Source organism: Notothenia rossii (genome assembly GCF_949606895.1).
Source record: "Notothenia rossii genome assembly, chromosome: 2".
Classification (NCBI taxonomy): domain Eukaryota; kingdom Metazoa; phylum Chordata; class Actinopteri; order Perciformes; family Nototheniidae; genus Notothenia; species Notothenia rossii.
The window spans coordinates 1,703,687-1,725,002 of NC_136904.1; the positions used below are offsets into that span (position 1 = coordinate 1,703,687).

The following is a 21,316-nucleotide window of genomic DNA, read 5'->3' on the forward strand; positions in this document are numbered from 1 at the left end:
TACCAACGGAGAGAGACTAAGTTATGGCAACACAAAAGAAAACATGGGAGCGGTGGATATGAGGAGGTGTCGGCGTTCTGGCGATTTACTCGGAAGGCTTCAGTAGAAGCTGCTGGGAGTCCCAGCAGCTTCTACTACTACTGAAGTCCCCAACTCCGGGAACTTCCGGCCGGGGACTTCGGGTGGCAGTATACACCGTGAAGTTGTTTGCGGCCTGCCAGTAAATCCAAAGCAGAAGAAGAAGAAGTGACGTCAGAGGCTTCATTTGCCTAATCCTCCCTCAGGGACTTATTCCAGTGTGAACGCGATCTGTACTTAGTTCATTAGAACTAAAGAGTTCTGATGAACTAAGTACTGGGAACTAAGTACGGCAAAGTACTTGGTGTGAAAGCGCCTATAGTGTTTCCCCTAGGATGGAGTCAGCAGCGGTGCTAAGGCATGTGGGCCCAGCATAATGTGAGCACGGAGCGCGTGGATTTTTTAGTGCGTGCGAAGTGCGCCCCGCCAATTTGATTCTATGTGTCAGCACAAGAAAGGCCCTTGAGGCCTAGTACCAGGGTCGGTTTTAGACAATTTGCTGCCCTAGGTGAGATTTTAGGCGACATTTTATATAAAGAATAAATGAAAAATCTCTACAAAAGACAAATACACTGCAAAAACAGAAACTTATTGACATAGGTAATAGACGTCAAAATGGCTTGAAATGTATTCAGTATTGTATGAACATGTTTGAATTGGGGGGTGGACGTCACATCCTCTAGGGGGGTCCGGGGGTATGCCCCCCCCCCCCCCCCCCCCGGGAAGATATTTTTTCTTACATTTTACAGTAAAAGGCTTCAATCTGCTGCACTTTGAGCACACAATTACTAGAGACCTGATTTAGGGGGTACAACTCTAAAACGCCCATATGAAAAAGATCGGTTTACATTTTAATAATCAAATAAGTATATGAACATAACCAATAACCTACCATAGCCAATAACAAATAAATGTAGCTTATTTTATTTTTGTTCATTCATATCTTATTTTACCTAGTTAACATTTATTTATTTATTCATATTTTTGTATCTCTCCAACTTTAAACGATATTTTTGGTTAACTGTCCTATAGTATACATTGGAATGATTTCAAACCTGTTTTTATTTATCCTAATAATTATAAAGGAGTGCCTTGGAAATATGTGTTTATATAATTTGTGGTCAAAACGTTTGAAACCCACTGAGATAACTTAGACTAAAGTGAACTATCTAAATACTCAGAGAGTCCTTAACCTCACTGAGCCTCTCAGTCTGACAGGAGAGCTCTCCTCCACCCTGGTTGTAGAAACATCTACTTCTTATATCCTTTAGCGCAGCTAGCACCAGATTCTAATAACAACAGCGCCGGTACCGGTGCGCCCTCTCCCTTGGTCGCTCTCTCGCTACCACGCTCGCACTTTGGCTGTGAGCTGCGGGCGCCTGCTAAGCCAACATCCCCCACTTTCATCACTTACAGCGCCCATCGTACAGGGCAAATTAAACGTGTAACCGAGGTGAAAAGGGTGTTACATTTACTTAATTATGAATGTTGTTACATCAAGGCCGAACATTTGGATGAGCGTCAACGGTCAAAAATGTTTTTCCCCTCCCAGAGCTACGAGCGCAGCGCCCCCCAGATCTGGCGCCCTAGGCCCTGTGTCGCCTATGCCAGTAACACAAATACTACAAATCCACATAACAAACAATCAAAAATGAAAAAGGGTCGCCACTTATTATTATTTTAAGAAAGAAAAAAAAATGTTGGGTACCTGGCTGGTGCCCCCTAGCAGCGGCGCTCATATTTCAGCGCCGCCACTATTTGTATATAGGGGAAACACTGGCCTATATATATGTTTTTATATATCTGAGACCCATAATACATGCCTTAAAATAGGTGCACTTTAAAGGCTGCTAAAAAACAGATATATAATGTATTCTATTTATACAGTTTTTCTTTTGTTAAAATAAATGACACATTTCAATAAACTGCTTATTCTTTTAATTTTAATATGATTTCCTGTCATTATGAAATACAATTAAAAAAAAAAAATGGAAACGGTAAAAAAACATTATTTTTTTTACACTCTAACTGATGTATGAGGCATGTCTACAAAGGTTGGTCTGTTTAGTATTTTGAGCAAAAACTTCAGAGACATGTTTTTGTATAGATATAGACATTTTATATAATCCTTTAGGGATGGTCATGGTCATCCTTTTGCAATCATCATTTGTTAATAAGATTAATTAATTAATGTTCTTTTTCTCTTGTTTCTCTGATTAGGACAATTCTGGAGAACTGGATCTGCTGAGGAAGGAGCTGCCATCCACACAGGACCCCCCGTGGTGCTGGAGAAATCTAAACAGCATCAGGGACATCATCCTCCCAAACCTCTGCTTCCTGCCGTCCAGCTGAACAGCAGCTCAGGAAGCTTCAGAGAAACAGTGTGTTTAACAGAGACTGAAGCACACACAGAGAAACAGTGTGTTTAACAGAGACTGAAGCACACACAGAGAAACAGTGTGTTTAACAGAGACTGAAGCACACACAGAGAAACAGTGTGTTTAACAGAGACTGAAGCACACACAGAGAAACAGTGTGTTTAACAGAGACTGAAGCACACAGAGAAACAGTGTGTTTAACAGAGACTGAAGCACACACAGAGAAACAGTGTGTTTAACAGAGACTGAAGCACACACAGAGAAACAGTGTGTTTAACAGAGACTGAAGCACACACAGAGAAACAGTGTGTTTAACAGAGACTGAAGCACACACAGAGAAACAGTGTGTTCAACAGAGACTGAAGCACACAGAGAAACAGTGTGTTTAACAGAGACTGAAGCACACACAGAGAAACAGTGTGTTTAACAGAGACTGAAGCACACACAGAGAAACAGTGTGTTCAACAGAGACTGAAGCACACAGAGAAACAGTGTGTTTAACAGAGACTGAAGCACACACAGAGAAACAGTGTGTTCAACAGAGACTGAAGCACACACAGAGAAACAGTGTGTTTAACAGAGACTGAAGCACACACAGAGAAACAGTGTGTTCAACAGAGACTGAAGCACACACAGAGAAACAGTGTGTTTAACAGAGACTGAAGCACACAGAGAAACAGTGTGTTTAACAGAGACTGAAGCACACAGAGAGAAACAGTGTGTTTAACAGAGACTGAAGCACACACAGAGAAACAGTGTGTTCAACAGAGACTGAAGCACACACAGAGAAACAGTGTGTTCAACAGAGACTGAAGCACACACAGAGAAACAGTGTGTTTAACAGAGACTGAAGCACACACAGAGAAACAGTGTGTTTAACAGAGACTGAAGCACACACAGAGAAACAGTGTGTTCAACAGAGACTGAAGCACACAGAGAAACAGTGTGTTCAACAGAGACTGAAGCACACACAGAGAAACAGTGTGTTTAACAGAGACTGAAGCACACACAGAGAAACAGTGTGTTCAACAGAGACTGAAGCACACAGAGAAACAGTGTGTTTAACAGAGACTGAAGCACACAGAGAAACAGTGTGTTCAACAGAGACTGAAGCACACACAGAGAAACAGTGTGTTCAACAGAGACTGAAGCACACACAGAGAAACAGTGTGTTCAACAGAGACTGAAGCACACAGAGAAACAGTGTGTTTAACAGAGACTGAAGCACACAGAGAAACAGTGTGTTTAACAGAGACTGAAGCACACAGAGAAACAGTGTGTTTAACAGAGACTGAAGAACACGGAGAAACAGTGTGTCTAACAGGAAGTGGTGATTTAGTAAACATGAGTGTTGTGCTGCTCTCGTTGGTGAAGCAGCGACTCACTGCAGCTGCTGAAGACATCTTTGTTCTGTTTGAAAGAACGATAGCAGAGTACGAGGAGGAACTGTCTCGTTCAAAACAGGAGAACGAGAGACACCGGAAACTACTGGACGCTGTTTTACATCCTCAGCTTCAGATCCACAGAGCAGGTCTGTTCCCTCTTTACTAACTCTCTCTTCATAAAAAGGAACTCACATTGTGGTATAACCGGCGAGAGAGAAGACCTTTGAGCTCCATACATAAATAATCCTTGTTCTAATAATCCTTAAGTTTCATCACCGCAGCATTTTAGACAGTATCTGCCAGGTCCCGCATGAGCCGGCATAAGCTCCGCCCCCTCTTATGTGTTATTTTTTTCATGTTTAAAAAAAAAAAAGCATTTTTTATTTAGCCTTTATTTATACAGGTGAACATCTCATTGAGACACAGGGTCACATTCTCAAGTGACCTGTTTATACCCAGAATCAGCACTTTTGTATGCATGGCTAGAATGTGTGATCTGTTTGGTTGTTTGACCAAAACACTAAATAGACATGTTTTTTTATATATTTTTTATATATCTGAGACCAATGCTACTGCCTAGAAATAGCCTGATAGGTGACCTTTAAAGCTGCCGAGTCATATATTGCACTTCAAACAACAGAGTTACGGTTTCTTTACTTCCTCTACAGCAGGGATTGGCAAATGGCGGCCCGCGGGCCGCATGCGGCCCCCACCTCCTCTTTTTGCGGCCCTCAGATTAATTTATAAACAAAGTAATTAATAAAATTAAAAAAATTAAATACATTTTCTTTTTACTTTTAGTACTGATACCGTCCACTAGACTCCTAGTTACGTCGCGAGCTGCGTACATGATTTCAAATACCGCAAAATAATCTGTGAAGCATTTGTGTGTATTGTTTGTTTCCCGGGGAAACCCTCACAAGAAACACCAGCTGTTGTTATGCCTGCTGTGACGTTAAGTTGCCTCTTGTAATTATGCCTTTCCAAGCTTAAAAGTTGTTTTTATCATCTGAATTTGGCGAAACAAGTTTAATATTCTTAAAACCAAGACTTTGTTTATTTGAAATCAGATGAAAACAAACTGTCACGGACCCTGCCGTGTTATCTATGATTACTACGCTTTTCATTCATAATTTCAGCGGGAGGGAGGGGGAGTGGTGTGAGGAACAGCAGAGTGCGGGCTGACAGATGTCTGTGTTGACACTCCCCTTATTGTGGAATAAGGGGAATGCAGAGACTGGCTACAAGTGTTCAAGTTAGACAACTAATGTCTGGGTTAGTGTTTATGACTTCATGTTTATGTCATCTTAATGGTTCATCTCAATACACACACATTTTCCGTACTTTCCAATAGTTTAAAATAGTTTTATTCCACTGTTTAATAACCTGTTCAATACAAACATGCCACTTGTAAAAATTAAATAAAATGTCTGTGAACTGATATTTGTTTAGTGAGCTGATTAGAGGATGTTCCCATTTTTTGGGGATGTTCCCTTTGATTGTAAAATGTCAATGAAGATGTCAGACTTAGTATATTTGTTAATAATTACATACAACACATGGAATTTTTGTGTGTGTGTTCCAAGTGAATCTGCGGCCAGTACATCAATGATGTGGCCCCCACCACCATCAAAGTTGCCCATCCCTGCTCTACAGAAAGAAGGACAGTAAAAGAAACTGATTCAGAAATCTCATTCCTCCAGTCAGACAGTGGGCGTAGCTGTAACCACCTGCCCAGGCCTAGTCTGTCACTTTATTTGACCAAATGTTGTTATTTAAAACATTTATGATGGTTCAACTTTGATACATTCTGGTTCACATATTTCCACGACTTTTGTCTGTTATTCTTACAAAAAACACAGTCACATCTGACTGAAGATTGGCACCTTTTTTTTTTTTTGTGACCGTACAAGTGATGTAAAGCTTATAAAGTGAGGCAAATAGAAATAATCAGCTGATCAAGTGCAGATGTGGAAATAGGTGCATTTGATCAGCTGACTATTTTTTTGCCACACTTTATAGGCCTGACTCTAAATGACCCCGAAGTAACAACATACTGATACCGGTTAGTAAAAACCATGAATTAATGCTTTGACAAGCAGACGGCAGGAGAAACACCTTTTTAAAATGAGTGATGCATCTTCTTATTACAGACACATGCATTTCCAAACATTCGGTCTACCTACGCTGTAAAATGTATTATCTCTTCGATTTACACACGGCATCCCTGCGTTTACCTCCTTGATGCGGTTCGTTTGAGTTGGTGTGAACACAATCCGAGCAGTGGCGGCTGGTGGATTTTTTTCTAAGTACTGCTTTGCAATCAATTTCAGTAAACATACCAGTATGAATTAATGCAAACAAAAGAGGATTTTTCAGTGTTAATTTACCAGTACATTTTTTTAATTTAATATATATATTTTTTTTAATTCAAGGTCAACTCTGATGTCAATCCTACTCAGTTTGTGTTTACAGACAGAGAGATCGAAATGTCGTTTCCAACATGTAAAATTATACAGTAATACAGATATGTATAAAATATGTATATCCTATATATTTTATCTTAATGTACACATTATCATATATATACAGTATATATGATATAATGTGCACACATTAAGATAAAAAATCAACAACAATCAATATATACAAAATAACATTCACTTCAATATCAATAACTTTGGTGCAAGATTGTCCATAAGTTTTTTAGTCTAGTAAGTTGAGTTTGACTTCAGGCTGCAGAACCTCCTCCCTGAAGCCAGGAGGGATGGAAGGGGTCACCCACAATGCTTTGCAGTTGCTTTGCGGTGTTGTAGATGTCCAGGAGTGATGGGAGTGAGGCACAGATTATCCTCTCAGCTGTGTTCACGATGCGCTGCAGGGTCTTTCGGTTCGATGCTGTGCAGCTTCCAAACCACACAGTGATGCAGCTGCTGAGGATGCTCTTGATGGTGCCTCGGTAGAAGGAGAGCATGATGGGGGGGGGGGGGGGGCTCCGGCTCTCTTCAGTTTGCGGACAAAATAGAGGTGCTGCTGGGCTTTCTTGGAGACTGACGTGGTGTTACTCCAGGAGAGGTCCTCGGTGATGTGCACCCCCAATAATTTGGTACAGCTCACCTGTTCCACAGCGGCACCACCGATGGTCAGTGGGTGGGGGTGTTGGGGGTAGGTTCTCCTGAAGTTGACAACAATCTCCTTTCTTTTCTCCACATTGAGAAAGAGATTGTTATCTATGCACCACGTGGCCAGCTTGTTCACTCCCTCCTGCTGTAGTGGGTTTCGTCATTGTTGCTGATGAGACCCACCATGGTTGTGTCATCCGCAAACTTGATAAAGTGGTTGGAGCTGTGGGTGAGTTTGCAGTCGACGGTCAGCAGGGGCTGAGCACACATCCTTTGGGGGGCCACGTACTCAGTGTGATGATGACTGATGTGTTGTTGCCGACCTTTACCGATTGGGGTCTGGCAGTGAGGAAGTCCAGCAGCCAGTTGCAGAGAAAGGGGCTGAGGCCCAGGTTTGTTAGCTTGCAAACCAGCTACTGGCGGATGATGATATTGAACGCTGAGCCAAAGTCTGTGAACAGCATCCTAACATATGAGTACTTAGTGTCCAGGTGGTTGAGGGCTGGGTTGAGAGCAGAGGAGATGGCATCCTCAGTGGACTGCTTCGCTCGTTATGCAAACTGAAACGGGTCCAGTGAGGGGGGGAGGTCAAATTTGATTTGCTTCATGACTAGCCGCTCAAAGCATTTCATGATGGTAGAAGTCAACGCTACGGGGCGGTAGTTATTGAAGCAGGAAGGTGATGACTTCTTCGGCACAGGTATGATGCTGGTTACCTTGAAGCACGAGGGAACAATAGCCTGGCTCAGGGAGATGTTGAAGATGTCTGTGTTGACATCTGTGAGCTCAGCGGCGCAGTCCTTTAGCACACGACCAGGAGAATGTTGTCAGGCCCAGAAGCTTTCAGGGTGTTACTCCTTAGCAGTGTGCTCCTCACACTGCCTTGGGACAGACAGATAGCCTGGTCGTTGGGTGGAGGTGATGTTTTCTTCGCAGGTGTGCTGTTATGTGCTTCAAATCGTGCAAATAAGTCGTTGAGGTTGTTCAGCATAGAGGTGACACTGTTGCAGATCCGTGGTGGAGGTTTGTAGTCTGTGATGGTCCTAATACCATGCCACAGGCTCTGTGTGTCTCTGCTGTCACCAAAGTGAGCTGTAATCTTCCGGGTGAACTGTCGTCTGGCTTTCCGGATGCCACGGGATAGGTCGGCCCTTGCTGCTCTGAGACCAGCTGGATTGCCCTCTCTGAAGGCAGCGGGCACTCAGCAGCCTTTGGACCTCTCCTGTCATCCATGGCTTCTTGTTGGCCCTGATAGTGATGGATCTGGTGTGAGTCACATCCTCAATGCTTTTAGTGATGTAGCCTGTAACAGTTTCTGTAAATTACTGGATGTTGGTGGTGTTGTTGTATGTGGCTGTGTGCTTAAACATGTCACAGTCTGTAGTTTCAAAGCAGTCTTGCAGTGCAGCTGTGCTGTCCTCTGACCACACAAGTAACTCCTTGGAAACCGGTTTGGTGACTTTCACTCGGGGTCTGTATGCAGGTTTTAGCATGACAGTGATGTGATCAGAGTCTCCGATGTGGGGGAGGGGGGAAGCCTTGTAAGCTCCCTTGATGGTGGTATGAAGAAGATCCAGAGTATTATTTCCTCTTGTTGGGAAGTCAACATGTTGATATCAATCAATCAATCAATCAATCAATCAATCAATCAATCAATCAATGTTTATTCATATAGCCCAATATCACAAATGTTACATTTGTCTCAGTGGACTTCACAGTTTGTACAGAATATCAGTATGACAATACGACACCCTCTGTCCTTAGACCCTCTGTCCTTAGACCCTCTGTCCTTAGACCCTCTGTCCTTAGACCCTCTGTCCTTAGACCCTCTGTCCTCAGACCCTCTGTCCTTAGACCCTCACATCGTACAAGGAAACACTTCCAGAGCAAACCCACAGTTTAAAGGGGAACATGGAGAAACCTCAGGGAGAGCAACAGAGGAGGGATCCCTCTCCCAGGACGGACAGACGTGCAATAGATGCCGTGTGTAAATCGAAGAGATAATACATTTGCAACATAGGTAGACCAAATGTTTGGAAATGCATGTGTCTATAAAAAGAAGATGAATCCATGAGGATATCAACAATCCTGATACATTTGAGTTAATCTCCCTAGGAAGGTGGAAAGGCCTGCAATTCACCAAAATAAACTCCGCCAGCGGTGAACAGTGTTTGTAGACAACCACAGCGTCCCTACACGAAGCATCACTGATGTAAACAATCACACCCCCGCTGCGGCTCTTCCCCCCGCTAGCCGTAGCTCTGTCTGAGCGGTAGCATGTTAGCCGGTCGAGCTGAATGGCAGAGACTGGGATGTTGTCATTTAGCCATGATTCCCTAAAAACGTACACAAAGCACTCTCTCACCTCACTCTCGGTCGACCGGAGTATGTTGTCCATTTTATTGTCCAGTGAGGGAACATTAGCCATGAGAATGCTCGGGATAGCGGGCCTATGTGGGCTAGCTGCTAGCCTAGCTCGGATGCCTCCGCGCTTAGCCCTCTTCTGCTTCCTCTCACACCGTTTGTGGCGTCTCCCATTCAGCATGTAGGTAGCAGGCGAGGGCGAGGTTGAACTTATTCCAAAGCCCTTGAGTACCTCTGCCAGCGTAGAGTCTGTTTTGTTGATATTTCCTTGTCAAGCAGGAACTCACGACTGTACTGTATACTCCTGACTATACTATCGGTTTGGGTAATTTGAAGTGAACTAGACAAACCAGATGAACAAACGTTAAAAACACTAAAGACTCGGGAGAGCTAGGGGCCGCTGCTGCTGTCTGCGCCACCATTTTATGTTAGGCCTTTTAATGCCTCCATAAACAATTTAAGCATTCGAGACTGAGGACAATGTACAAAAACTTTAAAACAATGGCACTAGCAATAGTGTGGTGAGACAACGTGCATGCTTTTTTGACAGTTTATTTGTAGAGGAATTTTGCTCTTCTCTCCTTCTGGATGGCAAACCTCTCAATGACCTTATTATTAAAGTCAGGAATGTCCGTGGAGAGCATAGCCAGAGCATTGAGGCGATCCTGTGACATGGTGTTTCTCAGGAAGGTCTTGATCCTCTTCAAAGTAGAGAAGCACCTCTCAGATTCAGCTGTTGTCATGGGTGTGGTGAGGAGGATCCTGAGAAAACTGACAGTCTCTTTGAAAGTGCTCTGAAGGTTGTTCTCCATGAAAAACTGGTACAACCTTGAACTCGCTGTTATCGTAGATGAGGGACAGTTCCGTTTTGAGCTTGGCCTTGTTCAACATGGGGTATTTCTGCACTGTCGTTCCAAGTGCTGCAACAGGGAACTTCACACAGTGTTGTTGGAACCACTCTCCATGCTGATGAGGTGCTGGGTGAAGGAGAACCGCTTCTTCGTGCATCAGGATTGTATCACATACCTGTAAAAGATATATCATTATCTAAAATTGCAATAAAGCTGTGAAAGTGATGCTCAACTATACCCAAGTCAAATATATGACTACTAAGGTTTTAACACCATTACTCCTAATTGTACTTCACAGCATGTTTCCTTCTCCTGATCTTTAACTCTCTTGTGGTTTCCACAACAAAACGAGGTTTACAGTGGCATTTCAATAAATAAACCACATATTTTCTGTTACATATGACGATGCCTTATCCTTTTTGTGACTGCTCTGACATAAACCTGGAATCTACAAAAATAGTAAATAAAAATATGAATGCCAATATATAAATTGGTATTCATATTCCAATGTGCAGTTTAGGTTTTATTTTGGCTGTATACCACAAGCACTGAAAAATATTCTAGGGCAAACACTGCCAGATCACAACTTACGTCTGTAGCCAGCCTCTGTTGTTCTCCTGCTCCCAGCGTCCTCCTCTCTCGATGGGCTCCTGCGGCTGGTCAGATGCACTGTCCGCACTCAGAGAGGAAATGGAGGCCCTGGTCCAAAACATATAAAGTTTAGGTTGCTAACTTGCCATCAAACTCATTAATGTGCAATTATATTCATTGTGTGCAATATACTCATTGTTGTTTACAGTATATGTATATAATTAACTTTAAACTATTTATTTTTTACTTTTGTAAGTTATGAATCAATAACGACTAGGCCTCCTCTAGAAATTGACCTGGTAGACACCTGAATAAGCCTGTTATTACCAACTCTGTTTATTAACTACTTTACCTGCATTATTATTATTATTACTGAGTGTCTTCTCTTAACTTTTTAAATACAAAATCAAATATAATTGTGATGTGATACATGATATTCATTCACTTTGATGACATGGCACATTTAGACTGTTGGAAGTGAGGAACTGATTATTTCTGAAAGCTTTGTCTTTGCGCCACCACTTGGTCGAGCACTGCGGTTCGCTTGGGTGACCTTGAGAAGAAGGCAGAAAATCCACCAATGTCTGGAAAGAAGTGCTCCATGCTGCATCTGTCCCCGTTGTTTTAAAAACCAAGCAAGGAAGGCAGAATAAGGCATTAGCATGACTGCATCTAGCGAGGCTTCTGGTGTAACAGCTACGAGAGAAGCCTCGCACATACGGCTTCCATTTGTCACTTGCCTGCTGTTTGATAGCAATATCAGGTTGATCTGCTCTTTCACCGGAAGTTTGTCCGCCAAACTTCTTCTCTCAAACATAACAGTCATGCAAAAAACATTTTTATTTTTGTTTTGCTGCGATTCTTCTTTCTGTCTCTTTTCATGCACCACATATACTAAAGCAAATTCCTCGTAAATGTAAACACACCTTGTAAATATGACCGATTCTGAATCTGATACATATGTGTTTTCTGTTTCCTGCAGACGTCCAGCAGCTGGTGGTGGTTAAAGAAGAGGTTCCACTTGAGCAGCAGGAGTGGAGCTCCAGTCTGGACCAGGAGGACCCAGAGCCCCCCCCACACATTAAAGAGGAACAGGAGGAACTCTGGATCAGTCAGGAGGGAGAGCAGTTTCAAGGGCTGGAGGAGGCTGATATCACCAAGTTCACATTCACTCCTGTCCCTGTGAAGAGTGAAGATGATGAAGAGAAACCTCAGTCCTCTCAGCTTCATCAAAGACAAACTGAACACCTGGAAACAGAAGCTGATGGAGAGGACTGTGGAGGACCAGAACCAGCCAGGAACTCAGATCCAGAGAGACATTTACAACCAGAGACTGAGGCAAACCCAGGAGATTCTTCTGAACCTGACACTGAAGACAGTGGAGATTGGAAGGAGACCAGAGAACCAGGATCTAACTCTCAAGAAAATAAACAAGACCCTGTCAGTGATTCAAGACCTAGTGCAGGAGAGAAACTATTCTGCTGCTTAGTCTGTACTCAGTGTTTTACACGAAGAGGAAGTTTAAAGGACCACATGAGAATCCATACTGGAGAGAAAGCATTCAGCTGCTCAGTCTGTACTCAGTGTTTTACACGAAGAGGAAGTTTAAAGGAGCACATGAGAATCCATACTGGAGAGAAAGCATTCAGCTGCTCAGTCTGTGAGAAATATTTTTCAGGGAGAGGAAATTTAAATCGGCACATGGCAATACACACAGGGCAGAAACCATTCAGCTGCTCAGTCTGTGAGAAAACATTTGCACGGAAAGGATCTTTACATCGACACATGAGAAACCACAAAGGAGGGAAACCATTCAGCTGCTCAGTCTGTGAGGAGTCTTTTACACAACGTGGAAGTTTAAAGGGCCACATGAGAATACACACAGGAAAGAAACCATTCAGCTGCTCAGTCTGTGAGAAATCTTTTAAACAAATTGGACAGTTAAAGGAACACACGAAAATCCATACAGGAGACAAACCATTCCGCTGCTCAGTCTGTGAGATTTTTTTTGCACGGAGAGGACATTTAAATCGGCACATGGCAATACACACAGGAGAGAAACCATTCAGCTGCTCAGTCTGTGAGAAAACATTTGCACGGAAAGGATCTTTACAACTACACATGAGAAACCACACAGGAGAGAAACCATTCGGCTGCTCAGTCTGTGAGAAATCGTTTACATATAGTGGAAGTTTAAAGTGCCACATGAGAATACACACAGGAGAGAAACCATTCAGCTGCTCAGTCTGTAATAAATCTTTTACACATAGGGGAAGTCTAAAGTACCACATGAGAAACCACACAGGAGAGAAACCATTCAGCTGCTCAGTCTGTGAGAAATATTTTACACATAGGGGAAGTTTAAAGGGCCACATGAGAATCCACACAGGAGAGAAACCGTTCAGCTGCTCAGTTTGTAAGAAATCTTTTACACAAAAGAGACATTTAAGGACACACAGAAGAATCCACACTGGAGAGAAACCATACAAATGCAGTGTCTGTGACAAAAGATTCACCTGGAGTTGTCAGGTCAAAATCCATAAGTGTGTTGGTCGTCAGTCCTCACAGCTTCATCAAACTCAGACTGAGGAGAACAGAGAGGCAGAGCCTCCAGCTAGCAGCTCAGCTGAACACATGGAAACAGAAGCTGATGGAGAGGACTGTGGAGGACCAGAACCAGCCAGGAACTCAGATCCAGAGAGACATTTACAACCAGAGACTGAGGACAACCCTGGAGACTCTTCTGAACCTGACATTTTCCAAGTCAAATCTGCATGTGCAACAAAAAAGAAGACAATTAATTAGTACCACGATAATTCACATGAGAAAAATCTGTCTGGCTGTATAAACTCTGTTTGACAATATTCATACATGACTTCATCTAAACTCCATCTTTATCAACAGAAGTTTTGAATACGTTTAATGTTCAGATTTCAGAGCGTAAGATTTGGGCAAGCTACGTGCGCATCAGAGGTTGGGACTCAACTCACATGACTTGACTCGAGTCGAGTCACATGACTTGACTCGAGTCAGACTCGAGTCGCATATTATTTGACTTGAGACTTGCTTGACTAACATTGATAAAAGACTTGACTTGGACTTGGTATTCATGACTTGAGACTTGACTTAAGCTTGAGATAGATGAGTTGAAAGGACTTGAATGTTTAAAATTAAATAATTGCGTTTGTTTTTGTAGTGAGATATTACGTTTAGTTTTTTCGAAAAACGTGATTATAGCGTCATGCGCGTAAACCTGGCAACCCACTAGAAGGCAGGAGTCTCAGTTAACATGGCAGCGGGTAGCTTTGCTCCAAAAATAGTGAAGTTTGGATTCAAGGATTATTTTGTACAGGACCACCACATCATCCAACTTCATTCGTCACTACAAAAAAGGAAAAACAGAGAAAGGTGCGTGCATGTGTTGTGTTAGCTAGAAAGCTGACGTTAAGTTTAAGCTACGTTAGACTTACTTTCAAATCGATTAAGCAAAGAGAAGACAAAACGGTAAATTAACCGCCAAGGGATTAATTTTTGACTAACCCCGATACTGACGAGCTGTTAGGAGAGAGAGAGAGAGAGAAGCCTCGTTTGTTTCCCCTGTGTTATTATCAGAAGTTACTGTAAACGTTTGAATAATGTAGTTAATCTACTTTTAGTAGTTTGTTTAAATGTTTTAATGATGTTGTTTTTGTTTGTAGAAGTGCATCATTCCTATATTTATTGTAAAATGAATCTGAACTTTTTGATCTGTTATGATGATAAACTGAAGCCATTTCTAAATTAACCCAATTAAGTGAGTTTTAAATCGCCCTGCTTAGTTTATAAGGAAATTATGAAGAGGAACAAATTAAATGATTTGAAAATGATATCTCTGTAGGTAATGACACTGTTGGCGGTTCTAGTGTTAACAGAAATTTAAATTAAATATGTGTAATGGCAAATGCCATATATGATTTTCTTACCTGGAGTTCTGCCTTTTTGAACAGACTTCTTGAGTCCTAGCTATATTGTCTGCAGTTGTAGGGTTAATATGAATGTAATATGATTGTCATCGGTCTGAATTAGATTTAAAATGATTAACTGTGTATGTAATGAAGATCATAGTGTGGGTTGAATCCATTTTCATAACCACTGTCTTTTAACTGATTTAAATGCTGAAACTGGAATTATTCATCAGAATTTCGTATGACTTGACTTGCTTGACCTGAGCAATGGCTTGACTTGACTTGCTTGACTCTCACCACATTGACTTGGGACTTGCTTGATACTTGCAGGTCAAGACTTGAGACTTGCTCATAACTTGCACATGTAGGACTTACTCCCACCTCTGGTGCGCATAGCTCTCATTTCTCAATGGTTGTGTGTGTGTGTGTGTGTGTGTGTGTGTGTGTGTGTGTGTGTGTGTGTGTGTGTGTGTGTGTGTGTGTGTGTGTGTGTGTGTGTGTGTGTGTGTGTGTGTGTGTGTGTGTGTGTGTGTGTGTGTGTGTGTGTGGAAATTCCCCTTCGATTCTATTGGCTCTAACGGTTCAAAATAATTCTAATTGGTCGATCAAAATCGACCAATGGGCTCCAGAGATACGGCAAATACACCCATTTCCACCCAAATGACCCCACAGGTCATTTTGTTTTGCTAAACCTAAAAGTTCAAATGTCACTTGTTATGCGTCAATCGTCATACATGGTACTTATATGTTATGGTTTGGATTCCTAAAGCTTTTAGTCTACTATCCCATCATTCAAGGGTGATTCTCACTATAAGTAATGATTTATTTTTGGACGGACACTATAATTTACATTTTTTTACTATGTTCAATCTGAATTTACTTTAAAATTAGTAAAATCTATATTGATTCTGACTTTTCTACATCCAATTTACAGGTTTATCATTGCTTTGAGAAAAAAAGATGATTAATTTACCCCTTTTCGAAGTGAAGATATAGTCAATTGTTCTGGGAATGTCATTTTCGAGCCTGAGACCTGAAAAACAGCCTTGGGGCTAAACAGGTTAACAGACTGTACGTGGTTTGTCATGTTTGGCTTTCTGTTTTGTTCATGTATGTCTGTAAGTTGTTGCTTCTGTTGGGACCCCCTTGAAAATGAGATGGTGCATCTCAAGGGGTTTATCCTAATAAATACATTTCTATATAAAAGAAAAATGCTTTCGAAACAGACTCAGATTCCTGCATATTGTTTGTGTTTTACAACAGATTACAAACAGCTCATTTGGGGTTCAGAGTTAAGATGGAATTTTAGGATTATTCCTGCTTTTTGAAACTGTAGTACGGGCTCATGTGTTTTATTGTTGGTGTTCCTTTAAATGCAAATTGAAGTCCTTTCACCTCCGTTGAATCAGGGTTGAAGCAGAAATCAAATACTTTGTCATATCAGACACTGAATTGTAACTCGTGTTCTTGCTTTTTATACCCGTCTTAATCTATATTAGCTTTTTTAAATGTCATTCTTTCTGCTCTTTATTATTGAAGGTTTATTTAGATGAGATTAGATGTACTTATATATTTAGTTGCAGCTGCAGAAACAAGTAATAAACAAGGCATTGCACACAAGTTCAAACTATTATAAAAAAAAAACGATATGCATATAAATATCAACAATATACTTACCTCCAGAGTTTCTATGGTAGACACACAATAATATATACAGAATAAATTAGATTACACTGTAATCAACAAATCATATTGTTAAAAATTAGAGATGTAGGATAAACAATATGTGTTCAGTGGTTGCAGTTTCTTTTGAAATGAAATAAGGTAAAATGTGATCATCAATAGAAATTGGTCAGGGTTATTGAAAGTAAAAAAATAGAGGAGTATGGGTAAGAAGAGACTCTAATGCCCTGACACACAGAAGGCTTCTCAATACTCTAATTTCCCCTTCTCGACTCCTCGGTCCTCCGGTAGTGACCCGGAAATGGATTTCAGCGCGCCATGTTGAAGGACATCTAATTTCTCTAAATGCACATCGAGGAACGAGCTTCGAGCATCGAGGAGGCTCTCTGGAGGAGCTCTAACCGAGGATACACTGATGGTTCCTCCACGGCTTCTCCACGGATGCATTTCCAGGAACGGTGGAGGCGTGACGCACGGCCGGACTTATTTCAGCCAATGATAGCTCTGCATGTATCCCCTGGATATTATTTTAGTAACTGCTTTCATCGTGACGTGATGTTTACAGTGAGAACAGCTGTGAGGTCCGTGCAGAAAGCAGAGCAGTGTGTATAATATATATCATTCAGGATAACAGGCCTACTCTCTTTATTTGCTTTAGTTTAGTAGATATCTACAAACAAAGAGTCGATATTTTTGCATTTTGGTGGGTAGATCTGCGAACGCAACACTCTGGGGGGCCAAACGGCTCTGTTATTACGCCCTATCATGGATGCATAATATGAACTGGATACAGCGTGGGAGACGGGGTCTCGTTCTTTCCTATGAGAGCTGCTCATTTGCGCATGAGGACAAAATGGCTGAACTTTTGAGAGAGCGAAACGTCACAGATTACCCATCATGTCTGGCTGCCAGAGCAGAAGAACCCGTATGTGCGCTCACAGAACATGCTCCCCTTAAGCCCCGCCCCCCGAGCTCCCACTCTCGGCTCACTAGAATGAATGGGGAGAGAAAATAAATCTAGATTCGGCTTTTGGTGCATTTTACAACTTTAAGGACCTATTGATTCTAATAAGGGCTATGAAATAGTTAATATTGGGTAGTTTATTTGGTTAAAATTATCCACCGATTTACAGACGTCTCTTCCCCAATGTTAGTCAATGGGAAAAAGTTGTTTTGGGCCAGGTGTCGTCACTGGCTGATACGGAAGTTTTAGTACTCCGTTTGGACACAACGAATGTTGGGCACAAAGTCCGGCGCACTTCCTGGGGGCTTGCGCCCTATACGATCATTTCCTGATAACGAAAATACTGACGGGCTGTCAGGAGAGGGGGAGGAAAAGAGAGACTCTGTATTTTATTCTTATATTATTATATAGAGTCATTATTCATTTGTTTTAAAGCTCAATAAATAACAAAGACCTTTGACCGGCACTTTTATAATTTTGTCCGGAAGATTTCAACTTTAACGGACATGTTGACCGGCGAAAAATTAGGAATATTCTAACGGAAATTCTACCAGACGGTTCCTTCGTCCCTTGGAAGAAGCGGAGAGGTGGGAGGGAGAAAAGAGCCAGAGCCCTGACCCCTGCCTCTCTCCCCACCTCTGCTGCTAAATCCACCGCGGAGAATAAACAGAAGGGCAACCATGGCAACCATGCATGCTCGTGTAGTCTTCTTCGCTGCTTTTGGTGTATTTTGTGGCAGAAGTATAGCGCAACTTACAGGCCCGGCATATGTACTACAGTGTCTCCAGCGGGTCGAACGGTCTCGTGTGGAAGGACACGTTTCTGGTGCCGATTGAGTGTGGACGGAATACTTTTTTGATATCGAATTTGGTATGTTTTCATTACGGTCTTCGTGTGGCTAGGGTCTTAAGAGAGATCACAAACTACAAGCCAAAAGCCTCCCTCTCCATGAACGACCGACGCCTTGCAAACGATCTGAATCAGTTCAACTGTAGATTTTAAGACAAAGAGTTCAGTCCTGACACCATCCCCCATGACACCTCCCAACACCTTCAGTCCACGTCCCCCTCCCCTTCAGTGTCCCACTCTCCCACACCACTGACCTCCCCCGACAGATCAAATTCTCTCTCAATCAATGAAAAGGATGTAAACAGACTTTTCAAACTCAATAGCAGAAAAGCGGCTGGCCCTGACTATGTCTCCCCCTCCGCCCTAAAGCTCTGAGCTGATCAGCTGTCTCCTGTGTTTACTGACATCTTTAACACCCGTCGCCCTGACCTCTGTGGTTATGAAGTCCTTTGATCGCCTTGTCTTGTTCCACCTAAAATCCATCACAGACCCACTCCTGGACCCCCTGCAGTTCGCCTACAGAGCCAACAGGTCTGAGGACGACGTTGTCAACATGGCCCTTCACTTCCTCCTCCAGCACCTGGACACAGCAGGAACCTACGCCAGGATCCTGTTTGTGGACTTCAGCTCCGCCTTCAACACGATCATCCCGGCTCTGCTGCAGGACAAGTTCTCCCAGCTGCACGTGCCCGACTCCACCTGCAGGTGGATCACAGACTTACTGTCTGACAGGAAGCAACACGTGAGGCTGGTGAAACACGTCTCTGACCCATGGACCATCAGCACCGGTTCCCCTCATGGCTGCGTTCTTTCCCCTCTGCTCTTCTCCATGTACACCAACAGCTGCACCTCCAGTCACCATTCTGTCAAGCTCCTGAAGTTCTCAGACAACACCACCCTCATCAGACTCATCTCTGGTGGGGACGAGTCTGTCTACAGGTGGGAGATGGACCATCTGGTGACCTGGTGTGGGGAAAAACCACCTGCACTGAAAAAAGTGCAACGACTGTGTCATTTAATCAAAGTACATTTTTAAATTGGTCTAATTAAGAATCATGGTTTCCGTTTTCGACTTGATTTTTTCCGTTTGCCCAGAAGCAATTAAAAACAATATTTAACCTATATTTTTATTTTCAATTCAAAGCATGACCACATGGCGTACAAAGCGAGGTGACTTCAAGATTTGCTGCAGCCGCCATTACACCGCTACCCACTGTCTGTGAGAGCGTCTGACCCAAAAACACTTTTAAATAAAGGTAAGGATTCTTTCATGTGTGGGTACTAAATGGCTACAAACATTGTGGAGAAATTAGCTTAAACATGTTTTATTACTCTATATGAAATGGAAGCAACTTTTATGACAGGGACGAGAGAGCTGGGGGAGGGGACATTCTTCCTAAGATTTTCAGCATGTCAATTGTCAGGGGAATCGACTTGTTTTCAATAGAGGTGTGTGGTTAATTACTTTGTATTAATAATAACAGTATGTGTAAAGGAAGCTGGAAATATACAATGTGAAACCTTTTATTTGAAGTAAAGATGTGAACAATAGCTCAAACAAATGGAGGGGCTATAGTTCAAATGAGTGTGTTCTCTATATTAGGCCTGTGTGAAGTTTGACTATTTGAAAAGCATCTCTAATACTGCTTAAGAGCATAGGTAATGTGTTCCTCGTTATTATTGATATGAAAGTGATTTACATGTATTACGTATATTTAGCCAACTATAACAACTATATCTTAAAACATACTTTTAACTTGTGTGTGGTAACCTGAGGGGGGAAGATGGACTCAGGGACAAAGGGCCATAAAGGGGATGTGTGTGTGCTGGCTGCAAGATGTGAAATAAGATAAGGAAACTTGTTGTTTAGAGCAGGTTCGTACCAGACACCAAAAGGTGTCTGGTCTTCGTCAAACTGAAAGAGACTTTTTGTTCCGGGTTTCTTCTGCTGTGTCGCACTGATTGGGTGCGACAGGCCATGTGTTGGTCTCTCCCAATAAGATGACCTCTGGGGGAAAGCACGCACACACCTCCTCCTGTGTTTTAGTATGAAAGCCTGTGTTTTCCTTTGGTTCGCGCTCTTGTTTTTGACTGGCCGTTCCTGAGACCTGTCTCACACGTGGTAGAACCTGAGCCCGGAGTACTCTGCAGAGTGCTTCGTGATTCCTTTGTATTTGTATTGGTACCTTGTATCATTAAAACAAGATTATTGTTTCACTTGCATTCTGGTGTTTCTTAATCCCTTCCTTTTCACGAATTTACCCAGCTTATCAAACGACACGCGGAGACGAGGTTGGTTTTAAACATCCTCCAAATCTCCAACAAGGGCCACACTATGCTTCAGCCTTGCCATGACCTGATGTGCCTCATCTCGGGAGAAATCAGGGTGGTCATGAGTTACATGACGGTCTAGTCTCTTCCCAGCATACGAACACCCTGTGATGGGACAGGGTTTGGTCCGAACATTTATTTTGCCACTGGCCATTTTAAGAATGATGCCTCTTTCCTCCAGGCTCCGCACTGCATGTTTGTGCTTAAAGCGCTTGTTCAAAGCCAGATAGAAAAGTCTGCACACTGGGCATTTGGACGACATCCTTACTAAAACAGACAAAATTAATTGTATTTAAATTATTTTCTGTTTCTCCGTTTGTATGCGTTAGCGTAACCGGTGATTGCAACCATGGGGCCGATGCTTCAATGCATGGTACATGGACCAAGGGAGGACTTGGGTTGCCACCGGGTTAAATGGTCGCACCTCCGAACCAACGCGGGGCTGGTGATGGCAACATTGGGTCCGATGCATCAATTCATGGTGCCCTGACCATGAGAGGGTTTGGGGTTCCAGGCAGTACCCCAGCAGAAAACACATTTTATGGTCAAAAGACGAAAGAGTGATATAACCGGGGTAAAGCAAAGCAAGTGTCCGACAATAGTGACTTGTGAGGCGGCCAGAGAGTCTGTCATCTCTCTGTCCTGTCCTCCAGGCAATGTATTTCAATTCATCCATAGAAAAGGGGTGAAAATGAAAAAAAGTATCCGAAAATAGTGCCTCATAATGCGGGTAGAGTCCCCTGTCGACTCCCATCACTTTCCTCCAGAGTCAGAAA

General features: G+C 42.6%; 1 protein-coding gene across 1 annotated transcript; it reads left to right on the forward strand.

Annotated features, from left to right (window-relative positions):
• Positions 1–3,760: 3,760 nt before the first annotated feature.
• On the forward strand, positions 3,761–15,925 carry LOC307028934 (uncharacterized protein). Its single transcript, XM_079664344.1, has 2 exons — positions 3,761–3,987; positions 11,752–15,925. The coding sequence occupies exons 1-2, from the start codon at positions 3,801–3,803 to the stop codon at positions 13,572–13,574; spliced, it is 2,010 nt and encodes a 669-aa protein (XP_079520470.1). The 5' UTR covers positions 3,761–3,800; the 3' UTR covers positions 13,575–15,925.
• The last annotated feature ends 5,391 nt before the right edge of the window (positions 15,926–21,316 follow it).